The sequence below is a fragment of the Loxodonta africana genome, chromosome 7 (assembly GCF_030014295.1).
Source record: "Loxodonta africana isolate mLoxAfr1 chromosome 7, mLoxAfr1.hap2, whole genome shotgun sequence".
NCBI lineage: Eukaryota > Metazoa > Chordata > Mammalia > Proboscidea > Elephantidae > Loxodonta > Loxodonta africana.
The window spans coordinates 8588483-8614832 of NC_087348.1; the positions used below are offsets into that span (position 1 = coordinate 8588483).

General features: G+C 51.2%; 1 protein-coding gene across 2 annotated transcripts in view; it reads right to left on the reverse strand.

Annotated features, from left to right (window-relative positions):
- Positions 1–1503: 1503 nt before the first annotated feature.
- PACS1 (phosphofurin acidic cluster sorting protein 1) overlaps positions 1504–26350 on the reverse strand; it is a 174216-nt gene continuing 149369 nt past the window's right edge. The window contains exons 11-24 of one of the 2 annotated variants that reach the window (XM_064287758.1): positions 21960–22040; positions 19099–19214; positions 18793–18928; positions 14300–14404; positions 13584–13690; positions 12767–12921; positions 12459–12569; positions 11648–11768; positions 11056–11098; positions 6893–6935; positions 6564–6699; positions 4521–4747; positions 3291–3410; positions 1504–3138 (exon numbers count right to left, since the gene is read on the reverse strand). In XM_064287758.1, coding sequence (XP_064143828.1) covers positions 3023–3138; positions 3291–3410; positions 4521–4747; positions 6564–6699; positions 6893–6935; positions 11056–11098; positions 11648–11768; positions 12459–12569; positions 12767–12921; positions 13584–13690; positions 14300–14404; positions 18793–18928; positions 19099–19214; positions 21960–22040 — 1617 coding nt within the window. In that variant the 3' untranslated portion in view covers positions 1504–3022. The remainder of the gene's footprint in view (positions 3139–3290; positions 3411–4520; positions 4748–6563; positions 6700–6892; positions 6936–11055; positions 11099–11647; positions 11769–12458; positions 12570–12766; positions 12922–13583; positions 13691–14299; positions 14405–18792; positions 18929–19098; positions 19215–21959; positions 22041–26350) is intronic. The other variant, XM_003419575.4, reaches the window with a different exon arrangement.

Sequence of the window (26350 nt, forward strand, 5' to 3'; positions counted from 1 at the left end):
CCCTCAGGCAGGAGGTTTGCTGGTGGAGTAGGGTGCCTCCAGGCACTTGGTGGAGTTAGGTTGAGGGTTACTGGCAGAGCGGAGGTGCCTCTGGGCACTTACTGGCACTGTTAAAAGGCTGAGGGGCCAGAGACAGGTGTGCCTACACGAACAGCTGAGAAAAGGCTGTCCTGATTAAATAACCGTACCCTCAGCATTCCTGAACCTGAATTGTAACCTGTTACTTCCCTAATAATCCCCGCATCTGTGAGTATGGTCTGTGACTACTGTGTGGCCATTACAACAAATTATTGAACCCAGCAGAGAAGTAGAGTGCCATGGGAGGAACGGATAAAAAGGTGTCGGAATTGGTAAAAAGGTTGGAGAGGAGGCATGTCTGACCTCTGCCTCATAGCAATCAGCCTTGGGCTGATGATCTTGATTCCTCTTCCCCCTTGGGAATGTCACACCATTTTTACAGAGGGGTGTGTGCACAGGTGAGACTTCCACCCATGGGGCTGAATGGGATCACTCTGGGGCTGAGTGGGGAGCAGACTAGAGGTTAGAGCCCGGGCTCCCCCAGTGTTCAGAGGCTGGGGAGAGGAGGAGGATCCAGAGAAGCAGGCTGAGAAGGAACAGCCAGAAAGGTGGGAAAAGCAGAGTGGTGCCTCAGGCAAGGAAAGAACGTGATCCAAGGAGGGAGGGACCTGGCAACCCAGGTTCACTGGGGACTTGGCAGGGGCACTTCTAGTGAGTCGTGAGGAGAAGAGCTGGAAAGGAGTGGGGGTGGGAGGAAGTGGAAACAGGGACACAAGCAACTCTTCCGAGGAGTTTTGCTCTAGGAGAGAAGTTGTTTTTGTTGTCAATACAGGAGCAATTCCAGCATGTTTGCCAAAGATCCAGGTGAGAGCGCTGAGGGGTGCAGGTAGGTGTGAGTCCACAGGAGGGAAGGTGAGAGGGCTCTCTTCCAGCTTCTGAGCCAGAGTGCAATGAGCTGGGGGTGGGGTGGGGGAGGCGGGGGAGGTTCCAAGTCCATGCAGGCTCTCACTCTCTGCTCTGTTGACATCAATCTGTCTAGCTCCTCCTGGAGGGTCTCCTCACCAGCCAGCCTGCCCACCTTGCTCACAACTAATGTGCACACTGCACTTCCTTGTTGCCAGCTGCTTTCCTAGCCCTCGCTGGGTCTTCTCACCTGGGAGGAGGCGTTACTTCCACCTTCCATGCTTGGGGATTGCACAGGGCCACCGCTGGGTCCCAGAACCTCCTCGAGTTTGAGGCAGGTGACAGCCCGCCTTACTTGGCCTTCCCTCCTGTGGCTATGTCCTGCAGGGCGGGGATGCCAGGCTCTGCTGCCACCTCTGGGCACTTCTTCATGGGAGGTGGCTTTGTGTGCAGGCCTCTGTCCTGGGTGCCTCGTGGAAGAAACTGGCACCCATGAAGCAGTGGCTGTGGCGGTCTTCCATCTCCACGGTTAAGGGCAGTAGTCAACTCCACAGACGGCCCAGCCCCACAGATCTGGGTCACAGTGAGCAGCACAGAGGGCCAAGGCAGTTGGTAAGAAAACACCAGTTTATTGAATGAAAAATCCAACATCAACCCGGCCCCCCCTCCAGCCCCCAGAGAGCAGCAGAGCCCAGGGGCCATTCTGGACAGCAGGGCGGAGCCAGGGACAGGCTGAGGACAGAGCCGGGAGGTATGGAGAATGAGAAAACACCTTTCAAAATGGAGTTCTGTGCAAAACCTTCTGGAAGGAGTGAGGGCACCAGGAAAGCTCTGGAGATGTTGGTGGGGCTGGGGGCCAGGGCTGGGATCTAGACTGTTCCTGTCTCCACTGACAGTGGAAGCTGAGACGGAGCTCAACCTGAGCCCTTGGTGAGGGAGGCACTGGGCTCTGCTGGAGAGAAGCCAGCCGGGAGGATAGGGTCCCTGCCAGGGTGTGACCCAGAGGGAAACCCCTCCTCGGGCCAGGGGCCCATGGGATGAGGAGGTGGGAGAACACGTCAGGGAAGGGAGACACGTTGACACAGGGGCCAAGGAAGATAATAGGCTGGTGCCGGGGGGCACAAAGTGCATGGGGGGTCTGCTTCCATCTCCCAGTCCAGAGCTGCAGGAACACGCAGAGCTGTGCTGGGCAAAGGGGCGGAGGAGGGGGAGGATTATCAACAAGGGAGAAAGCCACAGGACAAGGTGAGTTACACGGAACAACCAAGACAACCAAGAGATCGGCCGTGCAGAGAACCTAAAACTCAGGGACACACATTACATTTACAGGTGACCTGAGGGTGGAAAGATGGTCGTACGCAGTGGGAGTCAGGCAGGCCCCTCTGTCCCAGAAGCGCTCTCGTCACCACAGAAATGTCGCCCTGGGATGAGGCTGGGTGGGAGCTGCCTCCTGCCCCAAGCTGTGTGTGGGGGGTGTCCTTCTTCTTTTCTCTGGCCAGCTGTGGGGCCAGCTGGGGTGTCCCCACAGGGGGTAGGAAGTGGTCCCAACCCTGGAGTGTCCCCACAGGGGGTGGAAGGTGGCCCTAGCCCTCGGCTGACAGCTGCTCATTGCCCAGGGGACCCTGTGAGGGAGGCAGGAGCAGCAGCAGCTGGGCCTTAGGAAGCCAAGTGACCCTGGGGACTGGAGGGTAGGCGGGGACTCGCCTGCTGTGGCCCAGGAGGCCAGCTTTCCTACTGCCAGGAGGCCGCTGGTGCCACGTGGGGGAAGGGCGGGAACAGAAAGAGAATGGAAGGTGCCCCAGGACTCAACTCCAGGGACTGACAAGAGCCAGAAGGCAAAACCAGCCTGCCCTGGGCCTGGACCTACCCTGGGCCTGGAGCAGGAGTGAGAGGAGAGAGGGGGTGAGGAGAGGGCTGCGGGCTGGGACGGGCATGGGGGTGAGCAGCGTCCCCAGTGGCAGTGTCCTTCAGGACGGGCGAATGAAATGCAGGCCCCAGTGCCAGGAAAGGGATGCTGGGGCTCAGCCTGCGCCTACCCCTGCCCGCAGGCGGTGAGGCTGGTGGCAGTGCCAGAAGGGTGAGTGGCCAGGACACAGTGCCCTCAAGTGGCCTTGCTGCCACTGAACAGTCCCACTGGAAAGTGCTTGACGTGGGTGGGCCACTGCGCGGCCAGCTGGAAGAACTTGATGTCACTCCACTCAACTCCATCGATGGACACTGGGGGGACAGGGCAGCGTGACCAGGGCTGCCGTGGCTGCTCCCCCTCAGGTACCAATTCAGGAAGGTCTCTGCCCCCGAGTCCCTGTGGCCCCCAGCCAGCACCCACCCCAGGTCTCTGTCCCCCCATCAGCCCCGCCTGCGTGTCCCACCTCTCAGCATGGTCTGCTGCTGCTTGGCAGAGCAGATGAGGCGGCTGATGCCCTCGATGACCTGGCTCTTAGAGTCCACCTCCTTCTCGCGAGGCTTCTTGCTCAGGAAGATGGTGGGAACTAGAAAGGAAGCAGGCCCCGCCTCTGAGTCGCCCCTGGAAGTGCAGCCCTCCTCTTACCCCAGCCCTGCTGCTGCCTGTCTCTGGGACGGGGAGCCAATGCTGAAGGTGGACGTCTCTGGAAAGTTCCAGGAAAGCACCCGGGGTGGGTGGTGGAGAAGGATCGCTGAGTTCCTGACCGGTCCCAGGACCAGTTTCCTGACTTGGCAAGGATTTCACTCCCCTGGCCTCGCTATCATCATCTGTACAGCGAGGACCTGGGGCCAGATGGTCTGAGCACCTTCAGCTCAAATGTTCTAGGCTGCCTGTCCTCTGGGCTGCACGGTGGCCTGTGTGTGGAGGTGTCTGGCTGTGACGGAGCCGAGGTGCCCACATTTGTACTGACTGGCCCGGGTGCCTGGCTGAGCCTGTGGGCCTCACTTCTGCTCTGGGAAGGAGGCAAGAGCAGGAGGTTGCTGAGCTGATGGCCCCCTACACCCAAAGGCCAGTCTCTAGCAGTGGCCTCCTCCCCTAGGGGAATGTATCAGAGCAGAAATGAGGAAGGCAAACAGGCACAGCTGCTTTCGGGGGGTGCCTGGGGAGGCAGGGTCCAGGGTTAAAGAAAGCCACCTCCTGACAGCTGGGCAGGGGGAGAGCTGAGGGCCACCATCGCAGGTGCACAGCGGGGCTGACAGGGAGATGCTGACTCAGCCCTGGCCTGGTTGGGGGGGATTCCTGCTAGCTGTCAGAGCTTCCCTCTGCCAGGGCAGGATCCAGGGCCACCCCGACCCTACCTTGGTGCTTTATTCAGATGGACTGAGCTCCACTTTCTGTAAAGGACAACAGTCCTCTGTGGACTGGCCTCCCAGGCCTCGGTTTCCCTCTCTCGGAGCTGAGGCCTGGGGATGTTCTCTCCTGCCACCAACTGCCTCAGCCAGGGCTGCCGTTTCTCTGACAACAGCCACCAAATGCCTTACTGGGCAACACGGTTTCCTTAAAAACTCAGATGAGAGATCCTGCCTGGTCCTATAAGGTGCAGCGGGACTGTGCCCAGGGCTGATTCTGCCCCTGCTGGAGGAGACGGAGGGGGCCTGGTGGCCCCTGATGATCCTTGGCCTCAGAGGTCACTTACCTTTCTTGTTCTTCTCTTTCGTGACCACAGTCATGGCCATGGTGCCAGAAAGCTGGGCCTCGCCACCATGGGGCAGGCGGGACACTTGCACTGAGCGGAAGACACTCTTGAGGGTGTTTTTGGAGCTGGCGTCCCTCTTGTCACCATCCCGCCTCCGTTCGCTGGGGTGGCCCAGCCAGTAGTCCACCTGGAGGCCAATGACATCCCCATACGGGCTGTTGGGGCTCCTGGAGAAGGGAAAGGAGGGCGGAGAGGTCAGCTCTGCCCTCAGTTCCCAATCACATGGGCACACGAGAGGCAGAGGGGACTCCCTGCCTCCGGGAGGGGATGGGAGGCCAGGGATTGGGCTCCAGGGGCAGAGGGAGGCCTTCTCCAAGCTCTGTGTTCCCTCCTGCCCCACAGAGTCCTTCCTCCTGGGGCAGGGAATCAGGGTTATCAGCCAGCAGCGGGGAAAGGCCCACGCTGGTCAGGGAATTTAAAAGACAAGGCCCAGGAGGACGAGGAAGCAGAGAGGAACAAATCTCTATGAGGAAAAAGTGTGCGCACACAGGCCCAGAAAGCAAAGCAGGGCCAATACCAAGCGGGGCCCTGGGGGAGCTAAGTGAGGCAGAGGCAGAGGCAGAGGCAGAGGCAGAGGCAGAGGCAGAGCCCTGAGGCTGTGGAGCAGTCTCCAGGAGTTGATGGCTGACCTGCGGCTTTCTCTTATTTATGGCACTTCTAGCTCAGGGATAATTTTAGCTCTCAGGGGAAAAGGGTTGATGTTTTCTTGAAAGGAGGCGTCAGACACAATAGGTACACAGGCTACAAAAATCATCTGATATTTTTCTTTCTGCCTAGTGTCAGTGGTGCCATTAAAAAACAAGCTTACAGTGGATGGGAAAGGAGGTCGAGTAGGGGTTGGTCCCAAGGCCTTCAAAGCCATGCTGGGCAGAAACCTTTGTGCTGGGGTTGGGGTGGGCGTGAAGCAGCAAAAATAGGCTTCCAGGAAGCCGGGGGCTGCGAAGAATTGGGGCAAAATAGGCTAAGTGGTATTCCTCCTTCTCTCAAACTGCCCCTTGCAGGCAAATGAGGGGAAGTAGAAAGAAAGAGAGAATGCCTGACAATGCTTCGTCTTCTTCATGGGTGGTTCTGGAAAAGCCACTCGTCAGTGCCCGCCTTCTGCTGTACAAAGACCATCACCAGACAACACCATGAAAGAGGCAAGGGCAGAAGGAGGGAAACGGGGGGAAGAATAGGGTGCTGCCTCCTCTCTGGCCCTGCCCCCTGCCCTACTCTGCCCACCTCCAAGCCTCTTTCCCCGCTGCCTGCCAGGAGTGCTCTCCCTCTGCCCTCCCTGATCGCTTTTATCTGCACGTTAGATTCTGGAGACCCCAAAGGAAGCCCTAACACCACCATTGCCCTGCTGTTTCAAGGCACTGACTGCAATCTACACATTTTCATGTCATTTCTGCAGCACTCTGAGCGTGTGCCCTGGGGGACAGGACACTCTGTCTTGCCCTCTGCTCCAGGCCCAGAGACTCACACAATGACCGGCCTGGCTGACGGGTGAATGAGGCACCACCTCTCAGATGCCAGGCGCTTGTGTTCTTACTTGAGCCTCACAACAAGCCTGTGAGCTCGCCACCGTTCCACACCTACTTTGTAATAGAAGCTTAGAAACCTGCCCAGGTGCACACAGCCGATGCAGGAAGAGCCATGACTCAGGCCCAGGTGTGTCCGACTCCAAAGCCCAGGCTTGGCTTCCAGTGGGTAGTCACACATGAGACACTTACCCGCACTTTCCAGTCTACAGGGGGCCTCTCGACCAATACCGTCCCATCTAACCCTTCTAACCCTGCAGGGCAGAGCAGCCTCCCCGTTTCACAGAGCTGCTCAATGGCATAGACTCTGGATTCTAACCCCAGCGTTCTCTCCCAGATGCCTCTCTAAACCCAGTGCTCTCGCCACTGCTCTACACTGCTGCAGGCAGCAGGGAACTCGATGGGGTCCTGGGCCCTGGAGGACATGGTATGGCAGAAAGGCAGGTCTGGGCGGGAGCCTTACCCCATGACGGCGAGGGCACTGCTCATGGACGGGGAGGAGGGAGGGGTGGCTGTGGCATCTCGGCTCAGGCCTGAGCTGGAGGGTGGTGACGTGGAGGGCACAGTCAGGCTGACCATAGGTGAGTCATCCCCATCGCCTGTTAGGGGACAAACACAGTTGGCCAGAGGAAGCCACCCCTGCCTGTCTGCCAATCAGCTGCGGCCTTGATTTCTTCCTGGGCCTGAGATGCCTCCCCACCCTCCTTGTCACCATTCCAATGCTGCCCCAGTTCTTCCTGCCCTTGACCCACTCTCACACCAAAGAAGCAAAGGAGGCGTCCTCAGGCTCACCTGTTGTTGAAGGAGAGTCTTCTACCAGGCCTACCTTCACCACCTGAAGGAAAGAAGAGGCATAGGCATTAGGTACTCTCGTCGCAGCTGCACATGTTCTGATCCAGTCTGAAACAGATGGTTGGGCAAAATAGCCATTATTGCCCAGTATTTTACCATGGGCTTTTAAAATCTTTGCCGATCTGGGGCAGCCCAGATCTTTAAGAGATACGGAAAAAAAACCCAGTTCCAATCGATGAGATGGAGCACCTGAGACTCTTCCCTGGGGACAAGGGCAAAGCCCACCTTGAAGGCAGGAAACACTTCAGTAGCCAGTTCTCATTTCTCTAGGATCACCACAGGCAGGGGATACCTGCTCAGGTCAGAGAGAGAAATTAGGAGCCACTGAGAGAAAGCCTCAGAACTCTTTCATTGTTGTCAGGATAATGAAGCGTGTCACGGTCCAGGCCATGCTCCGTACCCGGCCCACCCTGCTGCACCTAGCCACATGAACACCAGCTGAAGTTGCTGGCAGTAGCTGTCCTTTCAAGTCTTCCTGGAACCTGGAGAAGTGACAACGGGAAGGAGAGGGCCCCAAGCTCCCTCCTCGCCCCTCTAAGGCAGTGAGGCTGATTTCAGCTTCCCTTAGAACTTTATATTGCCCACAGAGAATTCTGGAAAGGACTGAGGGGGCCTTCTAGTGGTCCAAAAAAGGACAGAGCTTTTGAGAGACAGGCTGTTTGAATGTTCCTGCTCTGGGTCTGAGTGGCAAGTGAAGTCCTTTTAATGAGCAGGCCTGAGGGCACCTGCAGAGAAGCAGAACTGGGGGTCAGAGAAACTGGCCTTGGAGACTGGTGGGGAGTGTAGACTGTACGCCTACCTGCAGATGGTCCCCACAGCGACTGCTGAGGGCACAATGTTGGTCTTCACTGTAGTTTTGCCCCAATTCTCTATATCCTTATTTTGGTTCCCAGAGAGAAACAAGATGACACTTGGCGGTTTCCTGGATACAACTACCCTGTCCCTTTGCTCTCCTGGCACTGTATACAGCTGTTCTCACTGAACCCACAGCCATCAATTCCGACTCACAGCGCTGCTAGAGGACAGAGTAGAACTGCCCTATAGGGTTTCCAAGGCTGTAATCTCTACAGAAGCAGAATGCCCCATCTTGCTCCCTCGGAGTCGCTGGTGGGTTCAATCCAGTGAACTTCTGGTTAGCAGCTGAGTGCTTAACCACTGCTTATACAGCTGCTGGCTCCTTTTTATTACTTTAAATCTCTCTCTCCCTCGGCCTTCAGTATGGATTACACCTCAATGTAAAGAAAACAAAAATCCTCACAGCTGAACCAATAAGCAACACCATGATAAACGGAGAAGGCTGAAGTTGTCAAAGATTTCATTTTACTTAGATCCACAAGCAATGTCCACGGAAGCAGCAGTCAAGAAATCAAAAGATACATTGAATTAGGCAAATTTGCTGCAAAGGACCTCTTTAAAGTGTTGAAAAGCAAAGATGTCACCTTGAAGACTAAGGTGCGCCTGACCCAAGCCCTGGTGTTTTCAATCACCTCATGTGCATGTGAAAGCTGGATGATGAATAAGGAAGACCGAAGAAGAATTAACGTCTTTGAATTGTGGTGTTGGTGAAGAATGTTGAATATACCACGGGTTGTCAAAAGAATGAACAAATCTGTCTTGGAAGATGTACAACCAGAGTGTGCCTTAGAAACAAGGATGGCGAGACAACGTCTCACATACTTTGGACGTGTTATCAGGAGGGACCAGTCCCTGGAGAAGACTTCATGCTTGGTAGAGGGTCAGTGAGAAAGAGGAAGACCCTCAACAAGATGGATTGATACAGTGGGTGCGACAATGGACTCAAGCATAACAATGATCGTGAGGATGGCAGAGGGCCGGGCAGTGTTTCCTTCTGTTGTACATGGGGTCATTATAAATCAGAACTGACTCAATGACACCTAACAACAACGTCTCCCTCAGCTGTCAGGCCAGTGTGCAGCAACGCACAGTTCCAAGAAGGTGTGAGCTGAGCTACCTGCACCAGGCTGTGTGCCATGTTCTGGGGCTTTGACCATGGCTGTGGAAGCAGCACGGAGGCAAGCTAGGTCTGACTGGACTGCCAGGCTGGAGGCTTTGCAAGGAAGGCATAAGAAGAAGCTACTCTATTTCCTGGGCTCAGAAAAGCCACATCTCTGAGACAGCTCAAGACATCCGGAGTTGTGCATGTGTAGAGAATGGAGATATAGGGAGCCAGGGCCCCTCATCTGCATACCTTCCCTGCCCCCAAAGCTATGAAGAATCATCAAGGACATTACAGAAAAAGAAAAATATAATAAGCTAATTTTGGATCTGGTCTTAAACGGCATCTGAGCTTCTCGCCATCATCTGTAGTGTGCTTTTGCCCTGACAGGGCTTCCTGGCTCTGCATCTTCTGGGCTCCTCTCCAGGTCTGTCTATGCCTGTGGCCCTACAGCTGCCAAGTGAAACAGACTGGAGTGCAACGGATCCCTTTTATATGGCCTTTCTTGCCATGGTCTTATAACTCTCACCAAATGACTGGGTGGGACTATGCAACTAAGGTGCTTGTGGCCCAACAAGTGGATTGGACAGCTTGCTAATAATGCAAATAAGGTGCACGGCACCCTCGTGGGGGTAGGAATATGCAAATCAGGTGTGTGGAACCCTAACGAAGGGCTTGGTCAGTTTTGCCATCCTACTAGGCTTAAAACGAGCCATCCCAGAGACAGAAAGGGGGGACCTCACTATTACCAAGAAAGAAGAGCCTGGGATCAGGATGCATCCTTAGGACCCAAGGTCCCTGCACTGAGAACCTCCTAGACCCAGGAGACAGAGAGCAGTAACACTGGAGACAGAGCAAGATGGTGAGAAGCGGCAACAAGCGCCGTAGAGAATCACCAGCAGCAGAACCAGGAGAACAGCAGGAGATGGTGGGGTAGCTTCCAGGCCCACAGAGCAAGAAAGCTGAATGCCTTCAGGCAGGAGGCTTGCTGACGAAGTGGGGTGCCTCTGGGCACTTCCCGGTGGAGCTAAAGAGCTTTTTAACACTTGTCTGAACAGGGCAGAGGTTGGGCTGGCCCAAGAGGCCCAGGGGCCCGATAGGCTGAGGGCCAGGGAGAGACCTGCCTGTGGGCATGTCCGAGAAGCTGTCCTGACCAAAGGACTGTATACTGAGTTGTTCTTGATCCTGAATTGTAACCTATTATTTCCCTAATAAACCTCATAATCGTGAGTATTCTCTCTGAGTTCCGTGTGGCCATTGCAACAAATTACCGAACCCAGCAGAGAAGTAGAGAATGCCGTGGGAGGTACAGCTGGTGTCAGAATCGGTAAAAAGGTTGGAGAAAGGAGGCATGTCTGACCTCTGCCTCACAGGACTCAGCCTGAGGCTGCTGATGCTGATCTTGCTTCTCCTCTCTTTCCCTGAAGTTAGAGGACCTCTGACACCACCAGGCCATTTTTACACAGACCAAAGCCAGTGCCACCTGACATGCAAGACAACGACGGGGCTTTTCCTTTTCGTTCTCTGCCCCCTCAGTGAAAATTACTTTCAAAATCCTCTAGTAACAGATTTTTCCTTGATGAAATAGGAAGGGAAAGACAAAGCCCTTTCTCTTGGTGGTCTATCTGACTTTGAAGACAGAAATACCCCTCCTTTGAATTTCTCCGTCATTATTTCTGAGGCAGCTTCCTTGCCCCTGGAACCTGCAGAGGCTATGCTGCCAACGCACCAAGTTCAGGGCCTGGTGTGGTAAATATGAGGTATCAGTGAGGGAGTGATGAACCTGGGGGATAGTTCAGGACTGGGGGAAGGAAGACACTGAAAGGGAGAGTCCACTACATGTCCTAGCCCAGGGTATCTCAATCTTGACCCTACTGACATTTGCGACCAGGTAACATTTTGTCACGGGGGCTGGCCTGTGCACTCTAGGATGTTTAGTAGCATCCCTGGCCTCTATATACTAGATGCCAGGAGCACCCGCTGTAACAACCAAGAATGTCTCAGACATGCCAAATGTCCCCTGGGGTGCAAAATCATCCTTGATTGAGAACCACTGTCCTAGAGGAATCCCTGAATTTTTTTTTTTTTGGTGGGAGGAGGTGAGGGAATGGGTGGGGAAGAGAAGACAGGGGAAGTCAGTACTCACGCCAATGAAGGGGATAAACTTCTGATATGAGTCTTCATCAGGGCTGGTGGGAGAGACAGGAAAGCTTTACTGTTGGCTGCGTAGACTTACGGAATGCTGGGAAAATAAGCTTCCATACTATACTGTGGCTTCAAAGGAGTCCAGACACCACTTTACAGCTTCCCATCATAGCTTGGGGAGGTGCACGGGGAGGGTCTACTACTCACTGTACATATATAAAACGGGACTCCAAATAGAGGCCCAAGCCCCGATGATGCAGACTACACTCCCTGCTGCCCATGTTGGTCACTGGATGGGCTGCTTCTGCACTGAGGCGATAGGGGAGGCTGCGACAGGTGGGGATGCCCAGGGCAGGGAAGGGAAGGCCTGGGTGGGAGGCAGAAAAAACACCACACACACCCTCATACTCACACACACACATATTACGCACACGCACACGCACACACACACACACAAACCTTCTTGGGCTCCTAGGAAGGGAAATGCGTGCGGAGGAAAGAAAAGCGAAAAAGCAACAACAAAAACAAAAAAACCCTCAAGATACATCTAACCTACCCACCCTGTTTTGGAAAAGCCCCAAAGTCAAACTTACAACTTATGCCTGCAGGTCAGCATGGCTTCGGCCACAGGAAGCTGGTGTGTCACGCTCGCTCCATTGACGTACTGCATCACCCGCCCCACCACGTCTAGTTGCTCTGCAGACAAGCCAGGAGCTGAGTGCAGATTTATTTCAGCAGGCAACCCCACAAGCCCCTCAAAAAGCCCCCTCCATGAGATTCTCAGAGGATCCCAGCAGCTGAGGGGCTGTGGTGGAGACAGGGTTCCAAAGACTCTAGGGGCCATGAGCCAAAGCAATGTCCTCTCGGGTCCCATCTCTGCTTGTGGTTCCTCAAAGCCCTGCTCCTAACCAGGCAACCGTGCTTCCATTTTCTCATGTTCACTGGCTCCTGCCTGACTGTGCTCACATCCATCTCTTAATCTACAGGGGCCCTCCAATCCCCCGTCTGTGCCAGCACCTCCTTGGAGAAGTGTCTCAGCATTTATTCCCTCTCAGCCTCACGCTCGCCCTCGTCACCTTTATTCTGTATTTCAGGAGACATGGTTGGCAGAGTGTCATTCACTCATCCAAAGACTGCTTAGTAACTACTCTCTGCTGCTTATGTTGAACTCTCCAGCAAGAGGTGCCCTCCCCCAGCTGGGGCTCTCCTTATCCTAGATGTACAGGAGCAGAGCACAGAGACTAGAAGTGTCCACAGTGGACACACACAGGCACAGTGGCCGGGAGGTGAGCCACAGGAAGGGAAACAAGCATGGGTTGCTGGCCTCCTTCCTCAGCCCAGAGCCAAGACGGCTCTCTGGTGAAGCTGGTGGTCGGGTGCAGTTACTGTAAAAAGGGCCATTACCTGTCACAGGCGGCTCTGAGCGACTGAACAGGTCTCTCCAGCCAGCATCAAGGAAGGTGCTGCTGTATCTACTGTCGACTGAGCCCAGGTACTTGGCCACAGGGTGAGAACCTGGCGGGCAGAAAAGCAGAGAAGCTGAATTGGTTGGGGATGGAACGATGCAGTGCGGCTGTCACAGAGCCCCGGCCCCAGCCCTGGTCCCCTGACTGTCTCCTCCTGGCCCAGCCCTGCCATCCTGCTGTAGGAGCAGGACCTGCCTCTAGACTCAGGTACATGACATGCCCCCCTGGAAACCACCCCATCTTTACCCAGGGGGACGATGAGAAAGCGCATGTAGCTGAGCCAGTCGGAGGTCTTGCTGGCCAGCGACTTGACAAAGAACCGGAGGATGGCGCTCAGGTAGCTCTGGCCTCCCACTGCGGCCACCTTCACCGGCCGTGGCATGGAGGAGTTGCAGTTGCAGCTGAGGAGGAAGGGGAGAGGCATGGCCACATTTGGGAGTTTCTCCAGGACCCTGCTCGGAGGAGGCCCCCGCTACCGACTTTACTTGATCTCAGCAACCACAGGGGAAAAACCAACCAGTGAACAATGCAATAAAGAGAGGAAATAAACCTAGTGCTCTTCCAATTAAGAGAAAACACCCAGGACCAGACAGGGCAGGTGACTGTCTATGAAGGAAGACCCAATTAGCTGAGGCCAACAGGGAGACAGGCAATGCTGTACAGGAGGCGGGGGCGGGCCTGAGTCCAGAAGGCCCGGGACCTGGAAGATCTCTTCCCCCACTTGCAGGAGATGCCGGGCTCCCTCTAAGAAGGGTCTGTGGAGTGAAGCACTGACTCCCGACCATCAGCAGCACTTCACAGTTAAAGAGTGGCTCTCTTCCTGGCCTTCTTCCTCACGGGTTTAAGAAGAGGACAAGGCCAATCAAGGAGCTGCAGGGGTCTAGGCTGAAATGAGGGGGACAGGAATGGATCCTTCCGCCCCTGACCCTCTGGGGCCTCCAGGGCATCAAAGCACTGCAGCCTACTGCCGCTGCCCCCAGTACACACCCCTGCGGCTTCTCCCTGTCCTTGCTTGGAAGTCAGGGTAGGAGGATGCGGTCAGGAGAGGAGCTGGAGCCCTTACTAGCGCTGGATGCGGGTGAGCAGGGCAGAGAGCACGGCTTGGACCTCCACGGTAGAGCAGGTGCACACAACAGGCTTCCGCTGGTCCTGAAGCAGCTCCGCCACATACTGCAGGGACACAGGTGAGGCCCTCAGCAGGGACATCGCTCCCCACAGGGACGGAGACAGCAGCCCCCATAGAAACATGGAAATGGTGAAAGGTGCTGGGAAGCTAGGGGACGTTTTAGTTCTAATGTCTCCCCTGTGGCCCACACTCCAGGCGTTGGGGCCAGTGACGAGGGATTCTGCTACCAGGATCTCACCGGGGTGGACAGTGAGAAGGAGCAGACAGGGGTGGACTGGCCTTCATGGAAACTAGGGGCCACCTGTGGCATTTTCAAGCACTTTCTACTTCTTGAAGTCCTTTCATTCCATCATGCTGCCTGGCCACACAACCACCCTGGAAGTTAGGCAGGACAGGCATTATTGTCGCTTTTTTTACAGATCAGGAAACTGAGGTACAGAAAAGTTAATGGCTTGCTGAAGGTCCCACAGGATGGAAAGTGAGAGAACTAGGATGAGAGCTCAGACCTATGGGCTTAGCCCAGGGTGGGACTGTGGCCTGAGATATCAGAGTCATTATCCTATTTTCCCATGCATTGTTGCTCAAACCACATAACCTGGGGTGTCTCTGACCCCAGACCTCTCCTCCCACCCCTACAATCTCAGTGGCATTACCTGGCCCTGCCAGTCAGCAGTGTTCACGAGGATGACGTTCTCTGGGAGGGCGGCATCTGACACCAGGATTTGATTCAGCTGGTCATACACCACTTTCCTTGGAATCTGCAGGGACATAAGTGTCTGTCAGGCAGTCCCTGGGAGCCTGAGGGTGGAACTGGGTGGTTGGGGCACGGGCATTCAGAGGACAGACACCAGGCACTTGTGAAGGAGACCAGCATCCCAGTGGCCAGACTGCAGTGGAAAGGAGGACAGAGAACAAGCCAAAGGGGCCCTTGGAGAAGACAGGAGCACGTCAGGAACAAAGGCCCAGCAGCCATCCAGGCAGAGGGAGGGGAAGCTGAGACCAGGCAGGATGCCTCCTGTGGAGAGGGCAATGCCGGAGACAACAGGAGAGGCAGGGCCTCATGGCAGGGGAGGAGGAGGGCGAGAGCTAACAGGTGCTTAGAGAGCTGGAAACAAGGGCAACGGGGAGAGAAATAATGAGAGGGAAATGTGCGCTGTGTGGGGAGTCTGCCGTCAAAAGGAACAGAAGATATTTCAGGAACAGTGATTAACAAGAAGGACAATACTTCACCCCAGGCACTGGGCTATTCTAGTCTCTGGTTCATTTTCAGCTATGTAATAGCATCGAAATCAGGAAGCCATACTGACACAAACTTTCCTCTCTATAATATTTATAAGGTAAATGAACTGGCTTGCTGCTTAATTCAAGAAGGATAGCAATATGTGAGGTATGCCAGTTTAGAAACATGACTCCCCTGGGCCCCTGAGACCACTGGCCTTCAAAAAGAGAACACAATTCCCAAGACCCAGCTTCTTCCCCACATCTGCTGTAGCCCAGCTTCAAATCAAATGTTTAACGCAGTTGGTGTTTCAGCTGGAAATCAAACACCTGGTCCACAGCAGCACTAAAGGTACCAGCACCCAGGCCAGTGATGGCCAATGAGATTTTGGCCATTCTCCGGAACAATTAATTTGCCACCCTGTCTCCAGACTCATGTCTGATCCAGGCAGAGGAGGCAGAACCAGAAGGGGTGCTCTGGCCACGTGTGTGGCTGATGGCAGACTGGGGTGACACTAGCATTTCTTGCTCCCTCCCTGGCCGCTACCACTCAGCACTGAAGCCCCATTCCACACCAGTAGTAAATAATTCACCACTCGTCTGTCAGTCTGTCCTACCGTGGTGGCTTACATGTTGCTGGAAGCTATGTAACTGATATTTCAAATACCAGCAGGGTCACTCATGGCAGACAGGTTTCAGTGGAGCTTCCAGACTAACACAGACTAGGAAGAAGGACCTAGCGGTCTACCTCTGAAAAAACTGGCCAGTGAAAACCTTACGAATAGCAGTGGAATGCTGTTTAATATAATGCTGAAGATGAGCCCCTCAAGTTGAAAAGCACGCAAAATACAACTGGGGAAGAGCTACCTTCTTAAAGAAGAGTCGACCTTGATGATGTGGATGGAGTAAAACTTTTGGGACCTTCATTTGTTGATGTGGCACAACTCAAAATGAGAAGAAACAGCTGCAAACGTTCTTTTATAATTGGAATGTACGAAGCACGACTCTAGGAAAATTGGAAGTCATCAAAAATGAAATTGAATGCATAAAGATCGACATCCTAGGCATTAGTGAGCTGAAATGGACAAGTATTGCCCATTTTGAATTGGATAACCATTGGTCTACCATGCCAGGAATGATGAACTGAAAAGGAATGGCGTTGCGTTCATCGTCAAAAAGAACATTTCAAGATCTCTCCTGAAGTACAAAGCTGTTAGTGATAGGATGATATCCATAACCTACAAGGAAGACCAGTTAATGCAACTATTATTCAAATTTATACACCAAACACTAATGCCAAAGATAAAGAAACTGAAGATTTTTACCAACTTCTACAGTCTGAAATTGATCAAACATGCGATCAAGATGCCTTAGTAACTACTGGTGACTGGAACACGAAAGCTGGCAACAAAGTAGAAGGATTAGTAGTCGGAAAATATGGCCTTGGTGATGGGAAAGACACCGAAGATTGCCATGACAGAACTTGGCAAGACCAATGACTTACGCACTGCAAATACCTTTTTAAAAAAACATAAACAGCAACTATATGTGCGGACCTTGCCAGATGGAATATACAGGGATCAAATCGACTAATTCTGTGGAAAGAGACGATGGAGAAGCTCAATTTCATCAGTCAGAACGAGGCCAGGGGCCAACTGTGGAACAGACTATCAATTGTAAGTTCAAGTCGAAGCTGAAGAAAATTAAAACAAGTCCATGACAGCCAAAATATGACTTTGAAGATATCTCACCTGAATTTAGAGACCATCCCAAGAATAGATTTGATGCACTAAACACCGAAGACCAGATGAATTGTGCAAGGACATTATACATGAAGAAAGGAGGACATCAATAGAGAGGAAAGAATGAAAAGACCAAAACAAATGTCAGAAGAGACTCTGAAACTTGCTCTTGAATGTAGAGCAGCTAAAGTGAATGAGAGAAATGATGACGTAAAAGAGCTGAACAGAAGATTTCAAAGGGTGGCTCGAGAAGACAAAGTAAAGCATTATTATGAAATATGCAAAGACCTGGAGTTACAAAACCAAAAGGGAAGAACATGCTCTTCATTTTTTAAGCTGAAAGAACTGAAGAAAATACTTAAGCCTCAAGTTGCAATACTGAATGATTCTAAGGGCAAAATATTGAACGACGCAGGAAACATCAAAAGAAAATGGAAGGAATAGAGAGTCATGTACCAAAAAGAATTGGTTGATGTTCAACCATATCAGGAGGCAGCATATGATCGAGAACCAATAGTATTGAAGGAAGAAGTCCAAGCTGCACTGAAGGCACTGGCAAAAAACAAGGCTCCAGGAATTGATGGAATACCAATTAAGATGATTCAACAAATGGATGCAATAATGGAAGTGCTCACTAATCTATGCCAAGAAATTTGGAAGACAGCTACCTGGCCAACAACTGGAAGAGATCCGTATTTATGCCTATTCCCAAGAAAGGTGATCCAACAGAATGTGGAAATTATTGAACAGTATCATTAATATTACACACAAGTAAACTTTTGCTAAAAATAATTCAAAAGTGGTTGGAGCAGTATACTGACAGGGAACTGCCAGAAATTCAAGCCAGATTCAGAAGAGGATGTAGAATGAGGGATATCATTGCTGATGTCAGATGAATCTTGGCTGAAAGAGAATACCAGAAAGATGTGTGCCTGTGCTTTATTGACTACGCAAAGGTATTTGGCCATGTGGATCATAACAAATCATGGATAACATTGTGAAGAATGGGAATTCCGGAACACTTAACTGTGCTCATGTGGAACCTATACATAGGCCAAGAGGCAGTTGCTAGAACAGAACAAGGGGCTATCTCGTGGTTCGAAATCAGGAAATGTGTGCATCAGGGTTGTACCCTTTCATCATACCCATTCAATCTGTGTGCTGAGCAAATAATCTGAGAAACTGGGCTATATGAAGAAGAATGCGGATTGGAGGAAGACTCATTAACAACCTGCGTTATGCAGATGACAACCTTGGTTGCTGAAAGTGAAGAGGACTTGAAGCACTTACTGATGAAGATCAAAGACTACAACCTTAAGTATGGATTACATTTCAACATAAAACAAAAATCTTCAGAAGTGGTCCAATAAGCAATATCATGATAAATGTAGAAAAGATGGAAGTTGTCAAGTATTTCATTTTATTTGGATCCACAATCAACATCCATAAAAGCAGCAGTCAAGAAATCAAACCATGTATTATATTAAGCAAATTTGTCACAAAAGACCTCTTTAAAGTGCTCAAAAGCAAAGATGTCACATTGAGGACTAAGGTGCCCCTGACCCAAGCCATGGTATTCTCAGTCGCCTTATAGGCATGTGGAAGCTGGGCAATGAATAAGGAAGACTGAAGAATTGATGCCTTTAAATTATGATGTTGGCAAAGAATATTGAATATACCATGGGCTCTCAGAAGAATGAACAAATCTGTCTCGGAAGAAGTATAGCCAGAACGCTCCTTAGAAGCCAGGATAGTGAGATTTCATCTCAAGTAGGTGGACACGCTGTCAGGAGGGACTAGTCTCTGGAGAAGGACATCATGCTTGCTAAAGTAGAGGGTCAGTGAAAAAGAGGAAGACCATATGAGATGGACTGCCACAGTGGCTTCAGCAATGGGCTCAAACATAGCAACAACTATGAGGATGGTGTGGGACTGGGCAGTGTTTCGTTCTGTTGTACACAGGGTAACTGTGAGTTGAAACCAACTCAATAGCACCTGACAACAACAAGAGTAAATAACAAACATATTAGACTTTTGATTTTGGTCTTCCTTCAAGAGTTTTTATCCAGAGTGTTTCAAGGTATTTCTCCTCTCCTCCTGACCTAACTGTCCAAGGAAGATGGCAAAACACAAACTGCAGTCCAGGGACGCTCAGATTCTTGGCCCTGGCGGGGGCCCTGGAATACCTGTGTGCTGTGGCCCAGGTCAGGGGAGCGCTCACTGTCGGAGCTGTTGGTCCTCTCACTCAGGGGCTTAGAGAGCTGCCTCTCTTTCAGCGGCGTGCTCCTCTTCTGTCGGGGTGTGTGCACCACATCTGCTTTGCTGCCAAGACAGGAGAAGGAGGGTTAAACAGCCCCTATGACTCAGAAGCTACCACCAGCCCATTCCTCTGCTGGACCGCAGAGTCTACACTTAACAGTCAGGCCTGTACCACTTGCTTGACTTCCTTCATTCCACCCCATCTTTTAAGTGTTTTTTCCAATCTTGAGTACCTGGGGGAGGCCGAGCCCTGGAGGTCGGGCTTGCTGGACTTCAGGGGGGTTTTGACTTTCTCTGGCACAACCAGACTGGTGCTTATATCTCCAAACATGTCCTGGTCAGTGATCTCCTGCCAAGAGTAAAAGGAAGCAGGAGGATTATTGCTCACTCAGGGGACACCCAGGAGCCGCGATGGGTCCTGCCAGGGTCCATCACTGTCATGGGAAAAGTCATTCAGTCACTCTCCTGGAAGCCTGAGGTTCTAAAACTCCTCCCTCACTGGATGGGGGATCTGGTACCATTTTACTCTGACAGAGTGCACCCACTGTGCTGGGCCCTGTACTTGCTAGTCCACTCTGCCTTCTACCTCCAGGAACATTTGTTAACACACCCACAATGCGCTGACAATCTCACTTCTCTAGGTGGGCAGGGGCTGGGCCCCTGGATGGATCCCCCCAGGTCCCTCAATAGTTTCCTGCACAGCCCTTTCCAGACAGTTCCCACTCCCAGAAGTAAAAATACTCATATTTCTCTCCTCATAGATCAGTTTGATCTGTTTGTGAACTTCACATAAATGGAATCAGACGGCATATGTTCTTTAGTGTCTGGCTACTTTTGTTCAACATTGTCTCTGAGATTTGGGCGATCACTGCAGAGTTTTAGACAGGAAGTGACACAATTGGAATTTCATCTTGAAAAGATGACTGTGACTGCCATGTGCAGCATGGGCCAAAGTGGGGCCAGGGCGGAGGCTGCACTACTCAGGTCATTGGGGAACTACAAGGGATAAGCAGTAAGTTTTAAATTAATCTCAAGCCAAGTGTAACGTTTTGTCATATGCTGGATCTATATTGCTATATTGTTTACGATGCTGTTATTGTTAGGTGCTGTCGAGCTCGTTCTGACTCATATAAACCCTACGTACAACAGAACAAAACGCTGCCTGGTCCTGCACCATCCTCACAGTTGTTATGGTTGAGCCCATTGTTGCAGCCACTGTGTCAGTCCATCTTGTTGAGGGTCTTCCTCATTTTCGCTGACCCTCTACTTTACCAAGCATGATGTCCTTCTCCAAAGACTGGTCCTTCTTTATAACAAGTCCAAAGTATGTGAGATGAAGTCTTGCCATCCTTGTTTCTAAGAAGCATTCTGGCTGTACTTCTTCCAAGACAGATTTGTTTGTTCTTCTGGCAGTCCATGTTATATTCAATATTCTTCACCAACACAGTAATTCAAAGGCATCGATTCTTTTTTAGTCTTCTTTATTCGTTGTCCAGCTTTCCCAAGCATAGGAGGGGATTGAAAACACCACGGCTTGGGCCAGGGGCACCTTAGTCCTTAAAGTGACATCTTTGCTTTTGAATACTTTAAAGAGGTCTTTTGCAGTAGATTTGCCCAATGCAATACCTCATTTGATGTCTTGATGGCTGCTTCCATAAGAGTTGATTGTGGATCCAGGTAAAATAAGCTCCTTGACAACTTCAATCTTTTCCCCGTTTATCATGATGTTACTTATTGTTCCAGTTGTGAGGATTTTTGTTTTATGTTAAGATGTAATCCAAACTGAAGGCTGTAGTCTTTGATCTTTATCAATAACTGCTTCAAGTCCTCTTTACTTTTTACAACAAAACCAAAAACCAAACCCACTGCCGTCAAGTCGATTCCTACTCGTAGCGACCCTATAGGACAGAGTAGAACTGCCCTGTAGAGTTTCCAAGGAGCGCCTGTCAGATTCGAACTGGCGACCTTTTGGTTAGCGGCCGTAGCACTTAAACATTACGCCACCAGGGTTTCCCTTTTTTACGATAGGAAACATAAAAACCCCACTGACATCGAGTTGATTGTGAGTTATAGTGACCCTATAGGACAGAGTAGGCTGTAATCTCTATGGGAGCAGATTGCCAGGTCTTTTCTCCCACAAAACCATTGGTGGGTTTGAACCGCCAACCTTTCAGTTAGCAGCTGAGTGCTTAACCACTGTGCCACCAGGGCTCCCTCTAGGAAACATAAGCCTGCAATAAATCTTTCTCAGACTCCACTAGACTAGCAAAAGGACTCACCATGAGGGTGGTGTACATATACCCCGAGATGGTACATGATCAAATTCTTTGCTCCCCCTCGACCCCTCCTCACCCGCTGTGTCCAGACTTCAGCCTACTTGTTGACCTTCAGTGTATCCTGTGAGGCCTAGCTCAGGTGTCCTCCTGGTCAAAATCCACCTGCACTCCCCCCGGCTCCTATAAGGTGTGTACAGGTGGGGTTTCACCCCAGAAGGTGGGCTTTTTGATGGTGGAGACCTGGATGTATTCATCCTTGCATCTTCATGACTCGGCACATGGCAAGGGCACTGAGATGCTTGTGGAGTTACGTGTTTAATTGGATCGGGCATCCCAGCCACGTCCATTCCATTTCCCTAGGGCTTTGGCCTGCACTCCTGGGCAGCTCCAACGTCTCTGAGAGGAAGGAGGTGACCAGTAATCACGCAGAGATTTACTGTGGTGGGCTGCCTGGCCATTGTAAGAGCAACACTCAAGGAGGAAGAGGTGGTTTTGCTGGGAAAGACACTGGTCATCATTTCTCAAAAGTGAATCAGGATGACAGGTGGGGAGAAATTATCCAAACCAGCGTTTGATCTGATCTAATTAAGGGGCAGAATGGGAACATTTTTGATTTGCTGATTTAGGGAGTAACCTGGACTCTAGGGCAGGTTACATTTCATGGGTCAGCATCTGGGGAGAAAGAGAATGCAGAACGGTCACAAACCTGCAGATTTAGGCACTATTTTCTGGGTGCTCCCGAGGGTCTTTCTGCCTTTATTTCTAGAGATACAAACACTGATTTAAGCAGCTGAAGCAGGAGACTGAACCATACATACCAGAGTGTCTGTTTCAGTCACGCTGTCATCGGGGTTTTTAATCCAAGTAGATTTGACTTTTTCTAGAGCGGCCAATTCCATCTGCAAAATTGTAATAATTAGTCATCATTGATCCAAATAACTACCACTCTTACTTGTTTTACTAGGTCCCTAAAAAGCTTAGCATACTTTCACTTAATCTTTAATCTCATGAAATCTTTACAGATTTTGTCTTACAAGAGATACATTTTTGTGAAAACTAAGAACTGAGGGGGCAGTTATTTTTGTAATCATTAAATCAATAACACGGCGAGATGCAGAATCCAGAAACTCTGACCCACTAAGATGTCACCAGGGAAGAGATGCTCATAATTTAGATGGCTCTGCTACTGAATCCATAAAACCTCTGACCCCGGACTCAAGAAACCGCCTTGCCCAGGAGGGGTATTTGGAAGCCTCCTGCCCTGGTGGTGCAATGGTTAAAGTGCTCAGCTGCTAACTGAAAGGCTGGTGGTTCAAACCAACCAGCCTCTCGGAGGGGGATGTGGCGGTCGGCTTCCCTAAAGCTTACAGCCTTGGAAACCCTATGGGGCAGTTCTACTTGTCCTCTAGGGGCGCTTTGAGTAGGAATCGACTTGATCGCAACAGCTTCCGTTTGGCTGGTTGGAAGCTGCTGAGAAGAAAGCTCAGTTCAGGCCTCTGATGTGAGACCAGGGCATCCATGCTAGCCAAATACTTCTTGCTTGGCAGAAACATCTAGAAAACTCTCTAACAGGATATACTAAGCAAAAAGACACCCAATATTAAGCCATTTATGTATGAATTTGTCCCTCTTATTAGAATTTCTCGTAAATATTAAAAACTTACAAATACGGATTCATGACCAGATTCTTCATATCTGCTAACATCGCTTCTGTCTGTACAGACACCAAAGTCAAGGTCATGAGCAGCTGGGGCTTAGATGTGGGTGTGGGCCTATCAAAATTTTTGGGATGTAGGAAAGCTCTGGCCTCAGTGAGTGTCTGTTTCTTGTAGGCAACCATGGGAGTCGGAAATGATGAAGGCTATCCCACTTCCTCTGAATTACTGAAAGCTCTTTCTCTGCATAAGTTATAGAATGCTGAGACAGATCGGGCCAATACGCTCTGAGGGTCACTCTGCAAACTTATGAACAAGAATCACAAAGTAGGCTCCTTCTGCCATACTCTAAACCGGGGTTTCTCTACCTTGGCACTATTATTTTGGTCTGCATCATTCTCTGTTGTGGGGGGCTGACCCATACATTGTAGGATGTTTAGCAGCATCCCTGGCCTCTACCCACAAGATGCCAGCAGCAACCCCGCTGCCCCAAGTTGTGATGACAGTCGAGTGTCTCCAGACATTGCCAAATGTGCCCTGGGAGGCAAGATCACCTCTGGTTAAGAGCCACTGATCTAAGCCACCTGCAAGACTAAGCCAACATATGTTAGCCAGACGCTGTGACCCAGATTTTGGAGATGGTATGGCCTGTGTAATGGCTCATAGCCACACAGAACATGTTGTTTTCAGACTGCACAGCCAGTTCATTTACACCTTGTTTATATAATTAACTGGTGTTAACAGAGTCCGGAATCATGGAGAAGCCCTGGTCACACCCAGACTTCACTCTATTTTGGATCTCAGTATCAGAAATGTTTTAGAGAGAGTAAGTTGGGATGAGGACACGGTTCTGCTGGGAGAGTTGAAAGCTGCATGCCCCACTGTTAAGCACATGGCGTTTCAGCTCCATGGCAGGCTGTGACACCTGACAAGGTCTTTAACTTGGATTGGGGTTGGAGAGCACCTGTTGGCTGTTTATTGACTCTTTAAGATGTCCCAGACAATCCTCCTAGGGTTTTTCTCACCCTGAGGCCCTGGGACACCCACAGTGTGCAGCCGTATCTGTCTAATGGGTTGGCACCGGAGGCAGATGCGGTGTCTCTGGAGGTGCCACAGGTCTGCTGCGCGGGGCCCACAGGGCCCTGTCAACTGCTGAAGAGCATGTGCACGTGCTCATGTATGGGGCAAGGGCTGGGGTAAGCTTTCAGGTGATCGTTTTTATGCGGTTAAGAGTCCCCAAAACCATAATTTACAGCGGTATGGAAACAGCAACTTTTAGCCACAGGCAGTCTTGGTGGAAGGATGGCATCTTTTGGCCACCGCCACTGAGGCATTGCAGGGCCTATTGTCAACAGCTCAGAGAAGCAAATTATGCTGCTACTGTGTGCTCAGCTCTTGGGAAAACTCAACAAATGTAATCATTTGTATCGGCAGAAATTCCTTCCAGTTCTAGTGGTAAATTGGATCCTTTGAAAATCTGGGGAACAAAAAAGGAAGATGATGGAAAATAAGTAACTAACAATGCTAGGAAATCTGAGGAAAAGGACACAAAGTTGAGGCAGCAGGTGCACGCATGCGCACGTGTGCTCAGACTCAACGTTTCTTTTCTAATGGATTTAGAAATTCTCCATGTCAGAGCACAGCCCTTGTTCTGTGTTTCCCAGAGTGCCTCTCATACTAAAGGATTGCAAAGTTCCACACCCACGTCAAGACATATGGGGTTCTTCAAAATAGATGTATTGGCAGAGACCCAGCAAAGTGAGTCTGAAATCTGGCCAAGGGAACCAGACTCTGAAGGACTGGCTAAAAAGACATCTAGATTCAACCAGTTTTAGGAGTTCAAACCTGAAATGGCTCTGAGGGAATGTAATCATAAAGGCAACAGCAGCTTATACTGACAGCAAGTTCACCATGCAGCAAGTCGATCAAACAAGCACCACGCTAAGGGTTCATCTGCACTGGCTCCCTGTATCTGCACGCCACCTTGCAAGGCACATGGAGACTACGGCTTGGTAGCTTGCCCTTGACGACACAGTCAAGCGGAGTGCTGGAAGTCACGATTCAACTCCAAGTCTGCCTCCAGAGCATGCGCTCCCAACCCAGCCCCATCCTGCCCCAAATGCTCTTTCTGTGCCTGAGCAGGGACTTCGACCCTTCAACTATCATGCTATAAAGAAGATACCCAAGTGGCTTTTGAACGAACGGGGGCTCCGATGTCAACACCTGTGTCAGTAAGGCACCTGAGGCCCAGAGAATATGATTTTTCCTTCTAAATATGGGAAACCATAGAACTGACGCTAAAACAGACACTACAACCAAATTCCATCAGCTCACAAACACTTTCGTTAGCATACAAGGTCTCTCTTATGGATTTAATGACAGCGGTCGCTAGCGTTTCTTGCCGTGCGCAGTACTCAGGTGTCATGGTCAGTGCCTTGGGGCAATTACCTCAGCTAATCATTTAAGTCTATTTAGTTTCAGCAGAAGGGCACTTGTTCTACCACGTTGTGAAACTCCTCTCTCAGCCAGGCCCCAGGCTCTGTCTGGGAGGGTCAGCCCTTACACTAATATTCAAGATGGAATCTTAGTGGCCATGGGTCTGTCCACGCGGACAGTGCTGACTCAGCAGGGCCATTCAGCAACACCCGTGAGGGAAAAGCTACAAGCCACAGCTTAAACATCCACACAAACAGTATGGTAAGTGAGGCCTGTCCAGGCTCCAGGTCACCGTGAGGCTGGGCTGGAGGTCACTGAGAGCGCAGTGTGTGCAAGCGCAGGCCTGGGTTTCCTGGCCAACTTCGGGAGCAGGTGCAGTTCTCTATCCTACGTTTCCTCACTAACTCTACGTGGGCCAGTTCTAGACAGGTGCGGTCCATGCCTGCTGCGCCTTTACCAGGAAGAGTGATACAGTGTACGACAGCCCCACCTGGTGGCAGCAGACAGTAAGGCAGCCATGGGACGCCCCAAACCAGCTGGACGTTTGCAGACTCCGGCCCTTTCACAGTGTGCCTTGCACTCTTCAAATCATGCCTCACAACTAGCAACTATTTTCAGGGTGAGTCTGTAGTTCTGCTGGTGAACAAACGACTGTCAGCCTCACCTGAGAGCAAAGCAGCAAGGACATAGGCCTGTAAAGGACTCAGGCTCTTTTATCTACAGAAAAGCTACTGAGCTTCTAACAGCAAACCACGAACTGCACTAAAGCCAGGCCTGCGGTAGGCGTGGCATCAGCTCAGCTCCTGGCCTGTGATCCTCTGCTGGGGCGGAGGCCTCCCCAAGTAGGGGCAGCGCATGGCCTGGGGGATGCTGGGCTCTTGGGGTGCTATAGCAGCCAGCACCTTTTCCTCTTGCTCACAGAATGGAAACCTGCCCATCAAATTCCGAATTCTTTCAGAGCATTGCTCCCCTATATGAGTTCTCTACCCAACAAAGCCCCTCACTGTCTCCTGGTCAGATCCGTGGCATCCCCTGCCCCTGCACACCTATTCTCACAGGCAGAATGCCCACGACATGCCACACACTCCAAGCTACCATGTCCTGAGTGCTAAGGGACA